This window comes from Chlamydomonas reinhardtii, chromosome 16, assembly GCF_000002595.2.
Source record: "Chlamydomonas reinhardtii strain CC-503 cw92 mt+ chromosome 16, whole genome shotgun sequence".
Lineage (NCBI taxonomy): Eukaryota > Viridiplantae > Chlorophyta > Chlorophyceae > Chlamydomonadales > Chlamydomonadaceae > Chlamydomonas > Chlamydomonas reinhardtii.
The window spans coordinates 920,156-932,900 of record NC_057019.1 but is presented as its reverse complement, the minus strand read 5'-3'; the positions used below and the strand labels follow the sequence as shown (position 1 = coordinate 932,900).

General features: G+C 66.4%; 1 protein-coding gene across 1 annotated transcript; it reads left to right on the top strand.

Annotated features, from left to right (window-relative positions):
* Positions 1 to 627: 627 nt before the first annotated feature.
* CHLRE_16g648451v5 (uncharacterized protein) lies at positions 628 to 12,743 on the top strand. Its single transcript, XM_043070754.1, has 15 exons — positions 628 to 1,060; positions 1,350 to 2,823; positions 2,966 to 3,015; positions 3,181 to 3,295; positions 3,489 to 3,656; positions 3,898 to 4,054; positions 4,285 to 4,465; positions 4,707 to 8,522; positions 8,668 to 8,702; positions 8,951 to 9,069; positions 9,320 to 9,394; positions 9,659 to 9,772; positions 10,471 to 10,535; positions 10,884 to 10,945; positions 11,072 to 12,743. Exons 2-15 carry the CDS (start codon positions 1,505 to 1,507, stop codon positions 11,219 to 11,221), a joined length of 6,426 nt encoding a protein of 2,141 aa, XP_042915397.1. The 5' UTR covers positions 628 to 1,060; positions 1,350 to 1,504; the 3' UTR covers positions 11,222 to 12,743.
* Positions 12,744 to 12,745: the final 2 nt, after the last annotated feature.

Here is a 12,745-nt window from a genome sequence, read left to right as displayed (position 1 = left end):
TAGCCTTCAGGGTGGCTAACTGTGGAGCCATTTGTAGCACGGTCCCCGCCTTCACCGTGAAAGTAGTGAGCAGGATGGGCGGCCCCCCGCACTGCAACCATCCAAGCCCCCGCACCACCTGTTGCACCGAGTCCGCCGTAGCAATCACGATACCGGCCGCCAGGAGCGGCAGCGCGGCGGCGCACCCCCGAGCCAGCTGGGCTGCACGCGCGGTGGCAGCCAAGGGGCACGGTGTGGGCCTAGGAGAGGTGTGCGTCGGGCCACGGGGCGTGGCCTGAAAGCGCCGAGGCTGAAACTGATCCAAAATTCAACCATTGTATAGGCGTCGACCTTTTGAGCACTGTGGCACTAACTACTTGTCGAGGCCCCACAGAGCGTCGAAGGTCAGCCGGATGACAGTCGGCACATCGCGGCGAGAACCCTGCCAGATGGCAGGCACATTCAGGCACATGACATGACATGACTCAGCATGCAATCAACGCGCACGAGTTGAGCTCCAGGCAAGCTTGCGAACATCCCGCGACGGGCGTGCCACCTGGGGACATGCCAGCTTGGTCGCAAAACCGTGGCGGGCGGTAACTCCTCATTAGCTGAATTGCGCAGAGGTATGATGCTGTCTATATAATTGGCCTTGCCATACACAAGATAACTAAATTGTGGGGGCGGCAGCTGTATACGAGGTCGCACGCGACTTCTCAATAGGGGCGACACCCCGTAAAACCTCCGACGCTCGCGACTACTAGTATTACATTTGGCCTCACAAAGCTGTCACACTCCTCGCATTATGTATCCTCAAGTGACATAACAACGCGAACAACGCGAGCAAAACCTGCTCACAGCGCTGCGTGCACGCCTCACCTGGATTATTTCAATACTCACATATAATACGCATTACGCGCGCACAGTACTCATGTTTTTGTTTAGGAGTTCCTGTCTCTAGCAGGGTCGATTCGCCTTACCTTAGCAAAGGCTGATGCGCGCTGCGAGCGTCGCAAGGCTAGGAAAGGCGTGAGGTGATACTTCTACGCTAAGGCCCAGCACTAGCGGCTATAGCTCCCAGGTGTGTGGGGACGGCGATGGTTTGCGCATGCCCGCTCCAATGGAAGGGGGGAAGGCACGCGGCAACCCTTAAGGCCGTCTTTCGGCCCTCGGCGCGCTCATTACCGGTGACTGTCAGGCCCTAGACTTGCACCCGCAATCACCTTGACAGATCTGACCCTACTTCACACCGTTTCAGTCCGTGTCAGACTGCTTGCTCTAGACCCTACCTCCTGGTCGACGCGGTACTTTTTAGTGCCACCTCCGTGCCACAGGTCGGTCACGCCCACAAATCCACCCTTGAATTGCAGTTCAGGACCATTGGTAGCGTCATCAAGGTTCTGCGGGACTTGGCGGCTGTGACCCAGATGCGGAGAGCTGGGCCTACGTGCTGGTAGCTAGCCCCAGCCCATCGCAGACGCCCCGACAGCGCCGCCTTTGGCCGCAATCGGCAGCACTGGCGCAAATGCGCTCAGCAGTTGGGCGGCTGCCACCGCTACGACCGCAACCGCGCGCGGCACACTTTAATGCGCCACTGCGGTCACTGACGCGGGCGCTGCTACTGATCATCATCATTACATGCGGCTCGCCGCTGCTACTGCCAGCGCAGCTGGCGGCGGCGCAGCCGCCGCTGCTTACACCTGCCCTGCAGCAGGGTGGCAATGCTGGCACTGGGACACCACCTAGCGCTGTAGCACCCAGGCCTCCAGAGCATTTGACGCATCTAGAACCATCACCACCAACACCAACATCTTCGCCGCCGGCGGCATCGCCGCCGCAACCGCCACCGCGGGTAGATTCATCGCAGAGCTATGTCGGCAACAGCACTGGACCCAGCAGTAGCAATACTAGCAGCAGCCCCGGTGTTTCTAATAGCAGCAATGTCACAGCTTTGCCGCCGCCGCCACAGCACCTGCCGCCGCAGCTTTTAGCTGCCAGCACGCCGCCAACGCGGCCGCAGCCAAACCCTGTACAAGCGCAGGCATCACCACCACCTCTAGCCTCCCCTCACTCACCATCACCCCCGCCCTCGATACAGCCACCGCAGCTGCAGCCGCAGCCGCCACCTCTTGCGGCGCCGCCGCCGCTGTCATCGCCGGTGCCTGTGGCGGCGGAGCCGGCGGCGGCAGAACCGCCGTCACCAGCGCTGTCCCAGCCTCCACGCCCCTCTCCAGCGTTTCTGGTTGCAGCGCCGCCCCCCAGCACAGGGGGAGGTGGTGGCTTACCTCTGCCGCTGCTGCAGGAGCCGCGGTCCCCGCCGCGGCCGCCGCGGCCGCCGCCACCCCCGCCAGAGGGGACGGAAGAGCCAACGGGACCGCCGATGCTGCCGCTGCCGCGGGCCGAGCCGCCGCCGCATCCGCCCCAACCGCATCCCCAGCCAATGCCACCAAGGCCGGAGCCCCCATCCCCGCACCCGTCACCAACGCCGGAGCCCCCATCACCGCACCCGCCACCAACGCCGGAGCCCCCATTCCCGCACCCGCCACCAACACCGGAGGCCCCATTCCCGCACCCGCCACCACAGCCGGAGCCCCCATTCCCGCACCCGCCACCACAGCCGGAGCCGCCGCGGCCGCCGCAGTCACCACAGCCGGAGCCGCCGCGGCCACTGCCTGCGAGTGCGCCGCCGTCTCCACGCCCGCCCACAGCACCCTCCCCGCCAGTGCCGCCCGCCCCGACGCCACCGATGGAGCCGCCCTCGCAGCCGCTGCCGCCGCTGACCCCGGACCCACCCGGCTCGCCTGCGCCGCCACCGCCGCTAGCGCCGCCCTCCCCCGAGCGCAGGTGGGTGGTTGCATGCTGTGTTGCAGCCTGTGCCCAGTAATAAGCTGTCGTGTGTCAGTATGCCGTAGACGGCGCGCAAAAGCTGTACTAGGAAAGCGCACGGGAGCAGCTGTGTGTGACCTGTGCCATGGCTGCTGTGCAGGCGACCGGTGCGCTCACCGCCCGCGCAGCCGCCCTTCCCGCCGCTGCCAAGTGAGTGCCGGGCACTGAGGCATTGGGGCTGGAACTTGGGACATCCGCACGCACCGGGGGCGGTTACACTTGCCGTGTCCACGCCTACACTAACTTGCTGATCCTGCCCGCAACCCTTCCGTTGCCGCTGTCGCCGCCGCCGCCGCCACCGCCACCGCCCGACAGGCCCGCCCATGGACGCCACGTCGCCCCAGTGCGCGCTGGTGCCGGATGCGGAGGGCGGGGGCGGCGGCGCGCTGTCCATGCTTCTGTCGGGCGGCGTGTTCCCCAGCGGCTTCAGGTGCGGGTGCTGCGGCAAGGGCAGGGATGCTGATGCTGGGATGGTGTTGCGGAGGGGCCATGGGTTCCTGATGGTTGCTGCGCAATCACCTTCGCACCCAGTCTGCCACGGTGGTGGCCGCAGTGGCACTTGTCCGATTGCCCAGCCCCACCGACATCGCCCAGCCTCTCAAGCACGCGCCTCTCACGCACAGGTTCGCTGTGGGCGGTATTGCTGCCCTGCTGGGCAACAGCAGTAGCAGCGGCAGCGGTGGCGGCACCAGCGGCAGTAGCAGCACCGGCGAGCCTGGCATGGCGGACTGCGGCTGTAGCGGCTCGCCGTACAGTGCCCTGCTGGGGGCGGACGTGACGGTTGCTGACACGTGAGTCATGTGCCGTACCGCAGCGGTGCACGGCAGTACTGCCAGCGCCAGTGGGGGCTTCGGGGCGAGGAGGAGAGCTTCGGTCTGAGGACCTCAGAGGGGAGGGAGGGTTGAGAGGGCTGCTGTACATGCTGCAAGGCCCCATACGGGTTCCGTTTTGGGAATTCCATTAGGCATTTCCAGAGCCTTGCTCAGTACTAAAAAATGGTATGCGTTGTGTACCCACACGCCGCCGCCGCAGTACGTACTACGCCTTCCGGCTGGAGGCCCGGCCGTACGGCGACACTGGCAGTACGCCGTATGGAACGGGCAGTACGGCGCCGCCGGCCTGGCGGCTGCCGTTGCAGGCTGTGGTGGTGGCGATGGACCCCACACGTGCGACCTCGTGCTACGGAGTGGTGAGTGCGGGCGTGCCGGGGCGTGCCGGGGCGTGCCGGTTTGGTCAGCTGGGGAGAAGAGGGCGTTGAAGCAAGGATGCTCGGGTGACTAGGGTGGCAGCCTCTTGTGCCGATGCGTGTTTGCCATCGTGTTTCGATGTCACCTATACGGTGCCCCTCCTTGGCACGTTATGCGGTGTGCCATGTGCTCTGACATGTGCGCCTGTGTGTGTGCCGCACCCTCTCCACAGGCGGACAGTGACCTCGTGCAGCCGACGTCGGGGGGTGCGGGCGGCTCCTTGGGCCGGCCCTTCCCCAGCGGCGCCTGGTTCCTACCCGCGGGGGCAGACACGCCCTGGCGGGGGGCAGGAGCCGGCGGCGGCGGCGGCGGCGGCGGCGTATGGCCGGGCATTCCGCTTCAGGCCTTCATCGGTAAGCGGAATCCAGGGCTGACTCAGTGGCGGGCTGGTGGTTTGCGTTCTGGGTGAAGTGCGCCTAGACCGCGCCTGATGCCAACCCGAACGGAAAGCAGGTCATCATCCGATGATACCGTAAACGTAACTGGAATACCGGTAGTTTGTTTCAGCGGTTGCATGGTGGGCTTTACGTGACCGGACTTACACACCGACCCGTCGCCCCTTTCGCTCCTTCCCACCCACTCTCGCACTGACAGGTGTGAGCGCCATGGGCAGTCGCGCCATAGAGCTCACACTCAACCTCACCGACCTGCGAGCCCAGCTGGCCACTCTGCGCCCGCCGCCGCCGGCACCGCGGCCGCCGCCGCCCGCGCAGCCGCCGCCCGCGCCCCGGCCCTCGCCGCCGCCGCCCGCCGCCAGCCCCACAATCCCCATGGCGCCTCCCGATGCGCCGGTAGGCCAGGAGCCACCGCTGGCAGGCGAAGAGCCGCCGGAGCTGCAGATGCCGCCGCCACCGCTGCCGCCGCCGCGGCCACGGCCACCGGCGCCGTCGCCAGCTGGCAGCGGAACGAACCCTGACCAGTACTGGATGGGGGGTGGCCGCCGCCGGCTGCAGCAGCAGGCGGCAGTTAGCCCCGACACCGTTGACAGTGGCAGCTTCGACGGCAGTAGCAGCTTTGGCGGCGGTAGCTGGCAGCAGCAGGCGCGGCGGCGGCTGGGGCGGGCACTACACCAGCAGCAGCAGGATGCGGGATCCGGCCGCGATGCTGCCACCGACACCGTGCCACCTAGTCCCTCGAGCAACCTCGCTGACCCCATCACAGCTGGCACATTCCTCCTGGGCCGCTGCGGCGTGCTGCCCATGCGGCGCCTGTGCCGCGCACGTGCACCCGACGGCTCCAACACGTGCCTCTTTGCCTTTGTGATGGACCCCGGCCCGGCCTCAGGAGGCGGCGACGGCGGCGGCGGTGATGATGGGCAGGCCCCCGCCGCGCCGCCGGCGGAGCCGCCGCCGGCCTCGCCAGTAGCTCCGCTGTCGCCGACACCATCGCCATCACCACCATCACCATCACCGCCGCCGCCTCGCCCGCCGGTTCCCAGCCCCGCTCCGGCACCGCCGCCGCCGCGCCCGCCTTCGCCCTCGCCCTCGCCGCCTCACCTGCCGCCAACCCCGTCGCCCGGCCCCCCGTCTCCAACACCGCCGTTTCCTGCCCCACCGGCCCCTGCCCCACCGGCGCCTCACCCACCAGCCCCCGCCCCTCCACTGCCTGCTCCTCCCTCCCCGGCGCCGCCATACCCACCCGCACCTTCACCCGCGCCCCAGCCCCTTCCCATCTCGTCGCCACCTACCCCTGTGGTGGCGCCGCCTCCCGCACCGCCACCGGCACCGGCACCGGCACCGCCCACCCCAGCAGCCGGCACCACACCACCGCCGACAGCCGACCCGCCGCCGCTGGTGTATGCTCCACCTCCACCCACCGGCAGCCCCAGCCCCAGCCCCAGCGCCATTCCCAGCCCTACGCCGGTGCCGGCACCGGCGCCGGCGCCCCCGCCCGCTCCAGCCAGCCCCCGGCCGCCTGTGCCGCTGCCAGCGCCGGCGCCGCTGCCGGCGCCGCTGTCGCTGCCACCCGGACAGCTGCCGCCACCTGCCGCACCGCCGCCTGCGCCCATAACCACCACCAACAACAACACGACCAGCCCGGCTTCCAGCGCCTCTCCGCCTCTCCCTGCGCCGGCCGTGCACCCGCCGCCAGTCACCAGCCTCAACCCGCCTCCATCGCCCACCACGGCCTCCTCACCTCCGCCGCTGCCTGCCCCTTCCCCGGCACCCCTCTCCTCGCTGCCACCAAGGCCACCGCAGCCCGGTCCGCCGCAGCCCGCCCAGCAGGCGCATTCGCCATCGCCACCGCCCTCACCCGGCCTTGCACCACCACCCCAGCCCGCGCCTTCCTCCATCCCCACACTTTCTCCGCCTGCTGCCGCTGCGCCACCGCATCCATCGCCACCTGCGCCACAGCCTCCGCCCGCGATCGCACAGCCCCAGCCCGTGCCCGCGGCGCCCTCACCGCCGCCACCTGGACCGCCGGCGTCACCGCCATCTGCCCAGTCGCCGCCGCCGGCACCGCACCTGCCGCCGCCGCCGCCGGTGCCCTCTCCACCGCTGCCCTCTCCCCCGCCACAGCTGGTGCCGCCGCCGCTGCCGCGACCCCTTGCCAGCGCGCCGCCGCCACTCGCCGCCACTCGCCGCCTGCTGCAGATCGCAGGCAGCCCCGCCATCACCAGCATCAACACCAGCAGCACCACCAGCAGTGGCACTCCGCCGACGGGCAGCAACGCAACCCAGGCCACTTCCCCTCCATCTCCCTCGCCTTCTTCCTCTCCCTCTCCCTCGGCCGTCGTGTTCGACACAGACGGTCAGCCCAACCCACCCCCACGGCCTCCTCGGCCGCCCCGCCCGCCACCGCCCGAAGCAGATGAGGACCCACCCAGCTCGGCCCTGCCCCCAGGCCCTGGACCCGGCTCATCCCCACCTCAAGCGACCGGTCCACCACCGCCGCTGCCCAACCCGCGGCCGCCATTGCCCCAGCCGATCACGTCACCGGCGCCGGCGCCGGCTGGGCAACAGCCCTTTCCTCCATCGCCGCCGCTACCGGCGCCGCCTGCTTTGCTGCCGCCGCCTCCGCTACCCTCACCCATGGCGCAGCTGCAGCCGCCGTCGCCGCAGCTGCAGCCGCCGTCGCCGCCATCCAGTGCTCCTCCACATCCCGCGCCACCCTCTCCAGCCCCCGCGCCAGCCCCCCTGCCTGCTGCAGCGCCGCCCCCACCTCCCCAGCCCCAACCCCCGGCTTCACCACGCCCTCCACCGGCACCAGTCCTTACGCCCTCGGCCTCTCCCTCGCCGTCGAATGCTTCGTCACCATCACCGCCACCGGCGCTGGCACCTATGCCCTCCCCTGCTCCCCCTAGTCCCCGTCCTGATGGCCCCATCAGCACCCAGCAGCCGCCCTCGGCCCAGCCGCCCAGCAGCGCCCCCGGCAGTGGCAACACAACCGCCACCACGCCTCCTCCCCAGCCGTCAGCGCTTGCACCCAAGCCGCCAGTGCCGCCGCCACAGACGCCCCCGCACCCTCCCTCAACGCCACCGCCCACGGCGCATCCCCCACCTGCCGCCACCAACACCACCAACACCACCAGCACCAGTGCTGTCCCACCGCCGGCTACTGTCAACTCACCACAGCCCAGCCCGTTGCCACCATCCAAACCAACGCCTCCTACCCCGCAGCCGCAGCCGGCACCGCCGCAGCCGCAGCTGCAGCCGGCACCACCGCGGCCGCAGCCGCAGTCGCAGGAACACCCGGCGGGGTCGCCGCCACTGCCTCCCGCGGGACCGGGACAGCTGCTGCACCAGCCGCCGCCCCTGCCCGTGTCCATGCCGCCCCCTTACCCCGCGCCTGCCCCCGCCAGCGCCCCCGCTCCTCCTCCTGCCCCGGCCTCTGGGCCCAGCTACGCCTTCCCGCCTCAGCCTCAGCCGTATCCCCGGTCGCAGCCTCAGCCTCAGCCTCAGCCGCAGAGCGTGTCGTACCCGCCGTCCCAACAGCCCGGCAGCCGGCCCCCCGTCATGGCATACCCCCCCTCGCCAGCCAGCTCCCCGGCATACCCACCCCCCGCGCCGCCCTCGCCGCGCCCCGGCCCTCCAAGCCCCGCTCCCACGCCCCCACCGCCCTCCCCATCTCCGCCCCGGCCGCCCCCGCCGCCGCCACCCTCCCCCGCGCCACCGCCTGTGCGCCCAGCGCCGCCGCCCCCACCGCCGCCGCCGCCACCAGCCCCGCCGCCGCCGGCAGCTACAGCCGCCCCGCCCGTCGTGGCCGTGTGCTACAGCCGAGTGGAGCAAGACACGCAGCTACTGCCGCCCGCGTCGCCGCCGCCGTCGCCGCCTCCCACACCGCCGTCGGCGCCGCCGCCGGCGCCTCAGCCGCCTGCGCCGCCGCCACCTCTGAAGGTCCGGCCGCCGCCGCCGGCGCCTCACGCCGCCTTCCCGCCCGGCTATGTCGCGCCCCCGCCGCCACCCATGGGTAAGCCGACCGAGGCACGGGCAGTTTCAATCAGACTCGCCCCATGTTTTAACTCTCTTAAACATACGTGTGTTGTGCGTGTTTCACACGCAATTTGTCGACTCTTGTAAAACTGTGTGTTGCCGCGATGTTTGCGCCCCTGCAGACATAAGCGTGGAGTGCCGCAAGACCAAGAGCGACGTGAGTCTGCTGTTCATGGGCAATACCTCGCAGGCCCCAGTACTGCTACCTTTGGCTGATACCCTTAGCCGCAAACTTTCAATAACCCTTGCGCACCTTAGAAGGCTACACGCCTTTGATGCGCTGCGCCCATAAGGCTGCTGTGCTGTTTGCCGTATTAACAGTATGCCGCGCGCTTTGGTCACGCCATGCTTTACTCGGCACACACACACGCACACACATGCGCGCACCCGCATCCACACCCTCAGGTGATGATCACCGACGGCGAGGTGTTTCCGTTCGGCCAGTTCCGGGTGGCCACCACGTGCGGCTGCGACACGGCGCCCTACCAGCTGGTGTTCGGCAAGGATATCACCTACAACGGAGAGTGAGTGCATGCAGAGGGCAGCGTCTTCGGGGACGATGGGTTGTGAATACCAGCCCAAACTAAGTCAAACCAAGCCGGGGGGGAGGTGTTGTTGCTGTTGCAGGTGTTGGGATGGGGACACGCAGGAATGACTCAGCTCTCAGCCCTGCCTGCCCCTCTCTATGCCCCTTCCCATCACCATCTCTGCCACGCCTATCCCGCACGCCTCTCTCCCATACTGACATACAACCACCCCGCACCCCACACGCAGCGTCTACCACACCTTCCGCCTGCTTCCCAAGCCCTGCAACGAGTCCATAAAGCTGGGCAAAGCACCCATCTGCAAGTGAGAGGAAGAGGGCGTGCGTGTTTGCCTGTGTGCTTGTGTCTGTGTTTGTGTACGTGTGCGTGTTTGTGTCTCAGGTTGTGTGTGTGCGTGTGCGTGTGCGTGTGCATGCGCGTGTGCGTGTAGCCAGTCAATTGGATTGGATTGTCATCTGACCCACACGCGCGATGGTGACTGGGTCATAAGGGACTGCGTTTTGGCGATGGCGACGGCGACGGCAAGCTCTCCCCCTCACTTTCCGCCCTCCCTCGCTCCCTCTCCCAGCCTGACTCGCTATGAGGTGAACAAGATTGCAATCCGGCTCACCATGGAGTCGGCGCCCTGCTTCAACACCTCGGACTCGCCGCTGCAGTACCTGGACAAGGCCCGCAACTACTAGTGAGTGGGGCAGTAGAGCAGAGCGCGAGCTAGCTGCCTGGTGGTTGGGGTGGGGCGGGGCGGGGTGGGGGTTGGTGGTGAGCTGATTGGTAGAAAGGGGTGAAGGACGCAGCGGTGTGGCGGCTGCCTCCGCAGCAGCATCTCTGTGGCTTGCGTTTCCTGCCCCTCCTGCCCGGTGACGGTTGCTGTTCCCCCAAGAATGCCTACCGTCTACCATTTTCTTAGCTGATCATGAAAGTAACCCCTCCAGCCCCTCCTGCGCCATGGTCATTGGTGGCGTGCGCACACACACACACACACACACAAGCACAAACACACACACACACACACACACACATCCCGGGGATTAGGCGTGCCCGGTAAACGTTGTAGCGCGTCGCCGACGCGGAGCATGGCAGCGCATGCGGGCGCACCTCGGAGACGAGGCTGAATGCCAAACGCCCGGGTAGGGGGTTCCAGGCAACATATGCGGGTGAGTATACTCAAGGTGACAACTGGGGCAACATCGACAAACGCTGAGCTCGGTAACCGGCGTCGGTAATGGTTGGTAACTGCGCGCGCGTGTATGGCGGAATTGTTCCGCTTTCTCTTTGTTTAACACACACACACACACACACACACACACACACACACACACACACACACACACACACACACACACACACACACACACGCGCGCGCCACTGCCTGCCCCGCAGCGGCGTGCGCTTTTGGAACCAATCCAAACCCGACCGCCCCGACAGCTGGCTGCCGTCGCGTGTGGGTGAGTGGGTGTGCGTGAGAGGGTGTGGGTGGATGCGTGCCGATCAGTGGGTGCCGGTCAGTGGGTGCGGGTAAGAGCGAGCAGGCAGGCGAAAGGGTGAGTAGGTGAGCCCCGGCAACAGCAGCAGCCTAGCGCCTGTTGCCTTGCTTCTCAGTGGCCACCTGCCGTGTATCATGTGCCGTGCCGTGCACGCACCTCGGGTCCTCAGCTTGCAAGGCCATTTCGCTGTGTGCCGTGTACGCCTCCTCCGCTTCCGCCTCTCACGATACAGCTGTGTAATACCCTTAGCTCCCTACCTACCGGTACCTCACGTCCATGTCTCCCCCCCTGTTTTCCTGCCCCCTCCAGGCATGACGTTCTCAGAGAAGAGCATCGAGCTGTACGTGTTTGGTCTCAAGTACGCATACACGGTGAGGCGCAACTCTCAGGCCTCCACCCCACTTCACTACCCGCCTCCTCGCCTCGTCCAGCGTCCCACGTGGGCTTGCATTGCTCCCTTCCCCAACTACCCAACCCCACACCCCCACACCCCACAGGACGGTTTCTTCATGATGCTCCGCTGCCGCTTCCAGCCCAGCTTCGCCGCCATGTGCAAACGCACCTCCGCCAACATGTGCCTGTACGCTTTTGTGGACACGCCCGGACACGCCTACGTCAGCATCTGCAAGGTGCAGGGGCTGGGCTAGCATGCGTCACGTAAAGCCAGCAGCGGCCGCTGGCTGAGTCATCCTTTTCCGTTGCGTTGCGTTGCTGGGAACAGCATCTCTGACGTGTGTGTGTCAAGTAAGTATACTTGTTTCATTTCTATTTAGTATTTATGGCTGTGCCTTGATGGCAGGATGGCAGGATGCGTTGTACTGGACAGCCCCGTTGCGACCAACGGCAGCAGGTTGGGGTTCTTGTGAAAGGTAGAGCGTGTCAGTCGCAGGAGTCCAAGACACTATGTGTACGTGCGACAGCGAGTGCCGTACTGAGCGATGTTGATAAACATCAGCGCGCGGCTCCTGGTCGGTTACAACTGCTCAGGTAGCCTGGCCTGACGATATTCCGATCAAAACTGTTCATGGCAAACTTGCCATGAAGTAACCTTCATCAAAAGGACGCGGGGTACAGCAAGTGTCTGGCATTGGGATGAATCTTGCACTTCCGGACCCGTGTGATCTGCGTGGTCGCTTTCCCAATGTGCTGCCGTGACTGATTTGGCATCTGCCGTACGGATCTGGCTCATCCAGCGGGCACCGACGTGTTGGTGTGGTGCGTGTGCGCTTGCCCATGGTGTGCTTGCTGATGAGGGCACCCCGGCATGCAGATGCTCTCAATCCTCTCATGCGTAATTGACGGTTGCACCGTTGCAGTGACAGACAGAGGTGGCATGCCGACCGTTTTTGGTCGCAAGGACGCACAAGGAGTCTGGCAGTTTGCAGTTTGCAGTAGCGTAGGCCGTGAAGGACTGGATGACAGGGCCAACGGTTGTGCGGGTTTGAGTGGAAAGCTGGGATTTTCACGCACCGCCGACTCACGCATCCACCCACGCACCACAGAAGCAGTGATGTGATGTCACCAGGATGGCATACGCACGGTTGGCATGGCCCCTGTTACCATGCAAGAAGAGATTGGCAGGAAGTCAGGAAGTCGTCAGGCCGCCATACCGTATGGGCCGCCTAGCTTGTGGCTTATGCACGGTAAGGTAGGGTCACAGTGACTGGGGAGGAAGCGGCAAGGGCGAGCCACGCGCCGGGCCACCACGCGGGCGGCGAAGCGGTAATGTACCGGTTACGGAAGCAGGGCACAGGGAAGCAAGAAGCCATCAGGAGGCCCTCCCCTGGGTGGTGTTGCATACAGGCTCAAAATTGAGGGTCTGCCGGGGGATGTCACTGCTGTCACAGTGGCCGGGAGCACAGAGTGGCACAGGCCCGCTGCACAGGGTCCAGGGCACGGTCCAGGGGGTCGAGCGTGAGCGTCCTGTCAAGCCGGTAGTGGCCAGGCGCCAGTGCGCCAGCATGCCTCCTGCCGCATGACAACTAAATAATTAGCTGCGGATAAGTGTAAGCCTTTGGGTCTACCAGCGCATTTGAGACGGGCATATGCACTAGAGTTGGTGTGAGTTGGCGGCTTTCGGGCGCTACTGCGACCTGCTCTCCACTGCAACACGTTCTTGCTTGAGAAATGTACAACTCTACATGTATTTCGTATTTCCCGAGCGGGGGGCT

Excerpts from the sequence above, each read along its gene's own strand:
- CHLRE_16g648451v5 (XM_043070754.1), top strand. The coding sequence starts at position 1,505 with ATGCGCTCAGCAGTTGGGCGGCTGCCACCGCTACGACCGCAACCGCGC. Across the intron at positions 3,657-3,897 it reads GACGTGACGGTTGCTGACAC|TACGTACTACGCCTTCCGGC; the intron begins GTGAGTCATGTG and ends CCGCCGCCGCAG. Across the intron at positions 9,395-9,658 it reads GGCAAAGCACCCATCTGCAA|CCTGACTCGCTATGAGGTGA; the intron begins GTGAGAGGAAGA and ends TCCCTCTCCCAG.